The 5,206-nt window shown below is 47.9% G+C and overlaps 1 protein-coding gene across 1 annotated transcript; it reads left to right on the forward strand.

Annotated features, from left to right (window-relative positions):
- Positions 1-3,925: 3,925 nt before the first annotated feature.
- On the forward strand, positions 3,926-4,912 carry LOC126106208 (uncharacterized). Its single transcript, XM_049912440.1, has one exon. It carries the CDS (start codon positions 3,926-3,928, stop codon positions 4,910-4,912), a length of 987 nt encoding a protein of 328 aa, XP_049768397.1.
- The last annotated feature ends 294 nt before the right edge of the window (positions 4,913-5,206 follow it).

Genomic DNA, 5,206 nt, shown 5'->3' on the forward strand with positions numbered 1-5,206 from the left:
TGGTCATTACTACAGAGCCTATTTCTTGATGACAACCCAGAACAGGACACAGATGACCAACAAGCTGTGAAAACTGACAACAGCTATGACAACGGGGACCTTGACCCAGAATTCACACCAGAGGAAATAAGGCAGCAATAAAGGCTTGCAAACCAGAGAAAGCAACAGGTCCTGATGGGGACTGGTGCGCCAGACTCTTTTTGTAATAGCATCGTCAATACCATCTTCTCTCAGAGTTATACAGGGTGTTACAAAAAGGTACGGCCAAACTTTCAGGAAACATTCCTCACACACAAATAAAGAACACAGAACACAGAACATGTGTCCGGAAACGCTTAATTTCCATGTTAGAGCTCATTTTAGTTTCGTCAGTATGTACTGTACTTCCTCGATTCACCGCCAGTTGGCCCAATTGAAGGAAGGTAATGCTGACTTCGGTGCTTGTGTTGACATGCGACTCATTGCTCTACAGTTCTAGCATCAAGCACATCAGTACGTAGCATCAACAGGTTAGTGTTCATCACGAACGTGGTTTTTCAGTCAGTGCAATGTTTACAAATGTGGAGTTGGTAGATGACCATTTGATGTATGGATTAGCACGGGGCAATAGCTGTGGCGCGGTACATCTGTATCGAGAAAGATTTCCAGAACGAAGGTGTCCCGACAGGAAGAAGTTCGAAGCAATTGATCGGCGTCTTAGGGAGCACGAACATTCCAACCTATGACTCGCGACTGGGGAAGACCTAGAACGACGAGGACACCTGCAATGGACGAGGCAATTCTTCGTGCAGTTGACGATAACCCTAATGTCAGCATCAGAGAAGTAGCTGCTGTACAAGGTAACGTTGACCACGTCACTGTATGGAGAGTACTATGGGAGAACCAGTTGTTTCCGTGCCAAATACAGCGTGTGCAGGCACTATCAGCAGCCGATTGGCCTCCACGGGTAGACTTCTGCGAATGGTTCATCCAACAATGTGCCAATCCTCATTTCAGTGCAAATGTTCTATTTACAGATGAGGCTTTATTCCAACGTGATCAAATTGTAAATTTTCACAATCAACATGTGTGGGCTGACGAGAATCCGCACGCAATTGTGCAATCACGTCATCAACACAGATTTTCTGTGAACGTTTGGGCAGGCATTGTTGGTGATGTCTTGATTTGGCCCCATGTTCTTCCACTTACGCTCAATGGAGCACGTTATCATGATTTCATACGGGATACTCTACCTGTGCTGCTAGAACATGTGCCTTTACAAGTACGGCACAACATGTGGTTCATGCACGATGGAGTCCCTGCACATTTCAGTCAAAGTGTTCATACGCTTCTCAACAACAGATTCGGTGACCGATGGATTGGAGAGGCGGACCAATTCTATGGCCTCCACGGTCTCCTGACCACAACCCTCTTGACTTTCATTTATGAGGACATTTGAAAGCTCTTGTCTACGCAACCACGGTACCAAATGTAGAGACTCTTCGTGCTCGTATTGTGGACGGCTGTGATACAATACGCCATTCTCCAGGGATGCATCAGCGCATCAGGGATTCCATGCGACGGAGGGTGGATGCATGTATCCTCGCTAACGGAGGACATTTTGAACATTTCCTGTAACAAAGTGTTTGAAGTCACGCTGGTACGTTCTGTTACTGTGTGTTTCCATTCCATGATTAATGTGATTTGGAGAGAAGTAATAAAATGAGCTCTAACATGGAAAGTAAGCGTTTCCGGACACATGTCCACATAACGTATTTTCTTTCTTTGTGTGTGAGGAATGTTTCCTAAAAGTTTTATACAGGGTGTTACAGAAAGGTACGGCCAGAGTCCCAGACATGTGGAAGGAGGGAAATGTCTGCATATTGCTGAAATCAAAAGACAAACCTAGGGATAAGCCTAAATCCTACCGTCCAATATGCCTTCTCTCTATCTTAGGGAAAACTCTAGAAAGGCTAGTAGTCAGTCGTCTCGAAAAACGTTATGACGAATCAAACATCAAGGTCCACAACCACTTCGGCTTTCGAAAAGGTGCATCGACAGAAATGGCTATTAGGCAAGTGTTGGGTAGTGTGGATTGTGAGGAGAAGTATGTGGTAACAATATTTGTAGATATAGCAGGAGCCTTCGGTAACTTATGGTGGCCTAGAGTTATGAGGCGATTGAGAGCAATCCAGTGCCTGCGTAATCTGTATGACCTAATGGCGGATTACTTTAAAAACTGGAAGGTCATGGTCAAAAATAGGGCTGGCTGTGTAGAAAAAATGGTCACAAAGGGCTGCCCACAAGGCTCCATTTGCCGTCCATTCCTGTGGAACCTCGTCTTTGATGAGATTCTAATTGAAAAAGAAGACGAGCAATGGACAGAAGTGGCATATGCGGATAACCTCGCAATTATCATTAAGGGTCAGAGCAGGAAACAGAGGACAGAGCTAGAACCGCGCTGGGTGATGTAAGCAGATGGACCACCGAAAACAAGCTAGGGATATCCAAACAAAAGACGGTTGCAATGACCATCAAGGACAGATTTGACAGTCACAGACCACCAACAATCTCTTTCGAGGGAGGAAATATCAAGTTCGTTGCAGAGTTTACATATCTCGGTGTAATTCTGGATGAAAGACTCTGGTTCACAACTCACATGACGAATACCCAGAATAGACTAAGTGCTGTCTCAGGTTCCCTCCTGACGGTAACTAGAACTGAGTGGGGTCTGCAGAAAAAATCTTTAAGGCTAATCTATCAGGGCTTGTGTCTCTCTGTTTGCAGAGATGGTGCAGCTGCATGGGCAGATGAGACGAAGCACCGATATGTCAAATGAATAATTGATGCAACTCAAAGGCCATTTCTGTTACAGATGATCGACAGAGGCCCTGCAAGTATCAACAGGATGTATGCAGCTCGACCTGAACATAGTGAAGGCAGCCTTGCTGTACTGTACTCGACATGATGTGGCTGGCTCGGTCGCTGGGTTCCAGGCTCCAAGAGCAACTGCTGGGAAAAGCCCTAGACGTGATACCAGCATGCAAATAGATATCATGTTGCAGGAGGAGTGGCAAAATAGATAGAACCAGTCAGAGAAGGGGAGGGAAACCTACAGATGGATACCAGATGTGGGAATGTGGCAGGCAAGTTGGCGGAGGGCGACGATTCCAACATACTCGCTAACGTGCCTGCTGACTGACCACCGTCTGAAAAAAAAAAAAAAAAAAAAAAAAACTGGACTGGACCAAGGGGCAAACAGACAGCGCATCTCGTGGTGGAAGTAAGCCCCAGACTCAGAGTCGCTATCCTAAGGCAGAAACGACTGTATATGGGCTTCGAGTCCATGCCAGTCGATGACTACCTGGACTTGGTGTTCTGCACACAGTGCCAGGATGTGAATCACTCAGTGAGGTTCTGCAAGCAGGACCCGAGTATAGTAATGTGCGGCCACTGTGGCAAAACCGGCCATATGAGTAAAAATTGCAGAAAGGCAGGGGACCGAGTGGTCTGCATCCCGTGCAAAAAGTGAAACCAAACATGTGTAACGCCAGGCAAAGAGTGTGAGTACTACAAGATTCTCACACAGCGCAAAATCCAGAGGACAGACTATGGGAGACAAAACCTCTCGTCTTAGGCTCCTTATCGGCTGCTGCCTCACCTGTTCCCGACCGGAACGTGAAAACTCGTAATGTTCGCATCGGTTAAAATAGGACAGCTGAACTGCACGCGAATGCAAGCAGTGATGCATGAGGTACGATGCCGTGCAGAGGAGTAGTCTCTAGACATTCTACGTCTGCAAGAGCCCTACTCTAGACATGGAAAGATCCTATATATGCCTACTACAGCTCAGATCTTGGCTGAGAGAGAGCACCATATGGCAGCAACCGTTGCGCTAAATCGATATTTCAGAGCAGTCAAAGTTGCGCACCTAAGCAATCAATGCATGGTGTTAGCTGAGATAAACACTGGCAATTTCACCTTCCCCGTGCTGAACACGTACTTCCAGTACAGGCACCGAGAGAGACCATATACTGATCAGTTAAAAGAGCCGGTTGGGTTCTACCGCTATGACTTGCTCATTTGCACAATGGACGAAAACGACATGTCACCCCTATCGCACAGTGACATCAAGCTTCTGGGCGCACGACGCACTGCCAGGCGAGGTGAGAGACTCGCTGAAGCAATTTACGAGCTCGGACTTGAAGTGTTGAATCGACCAAACTTCCCATCAACGTATGAAGGTCGCCGAGAGGCGACCTCGAACATTGTAGTGACACTCAAGAGTGCACACGCGCTTCTCCGTGTGGAGAATTGGAAGGTATGGTCGGGAATGACACTAATTGACCACAATCTGACCACATTCACTGTAGCCTATGATGGGGAGCCTCCTCAAGACCGTGTGAACGGCATCGTCAAATACAACTGGCGCAAGGCAGATTGGGATCGACTAAGAGGAAATCTAATGGTAGCAGATTGGCCAATGGATCGTGTTGTGGACGTAGACAAAGCTGCAGAGGATCTGACGGTGGCCATACAGACAGTAGCAAGGGGCGCAGTCCTGTTGGCCCATACAGGCAAAACGCCTACGGCACCTTGGAACCCTGAGCTGCAGCGTCTCCGACGCAAATTCAGAAGGGTGCGGCGGCACTACCAGCGCAGCATTGGTGATCACATGTGTGAAGCCACTGTCGCGCGGTCCAGGTGGGCAAAGGTGGTGTTTAAGTTGACACTGCACATGGTATGGACTGAGAGTTGGCAGACTATCGTTCGCGACAGTCTGGCAGCTGACCCCTGCGGCACGCCGTACAAGATTGCAGCGTTGAATGTTCGGTCACCGACAGTCCTGTCGACCCAAAGGAAGATCGATGGCAGCCACACATGTGAGTGGCAAGTCAGCCCAACCCCTCATGAACACCTTATTTCCCGATGATAGTAGAGAAGATGAGGATGAGGAACATGGGAATCTTAGGCGGCAACTCAACGAGGTGTATGCTGAAGAGCCACCAGTTGCTCCATTCACTGAATGTGAAGTTACCGTTGCACTTCTTGAATTTCGGCGTAAAAAAGCGACAGGCCATGATGGAGTCGCTGCCGAGGATCTCCAAGCTTTGTGCGCGGAGATCTGCCCCCACCTGACAAACCTCTACATTGAGTGTTTACGTCAGGGACGATTACCAGTGTCGGGGAAGTTGGCCGAAGTGGTCATTCTGCGAAAGGGTGAGGA

Source organism: Schistocerca cancellata, chromosome 10 (assembly GCF_023864275.1).
Source record: "Schistocerca cancellata isolate TAMUIC-IGC-003103 chromosome 10, iqSchCanc2.1, whole genome shotgun sequence".
NCBI classification, from domain to species: Eukaryota; Metazoa; Arthropoda; class Insecta; order Orthoptera; family Acrididae; genus Schistocerca; species Schistocerca cancellata.

Bases quoted from the DNA above. Each gene is read 5' to 3' on its own strand.
- LOC126106208 (XM_049912440.1), top strand. From the start codon at position 3,926: ATGGTGTTAGCTGAGATAAACACTGGCAATTTCACCTTCCCCGTGCTG.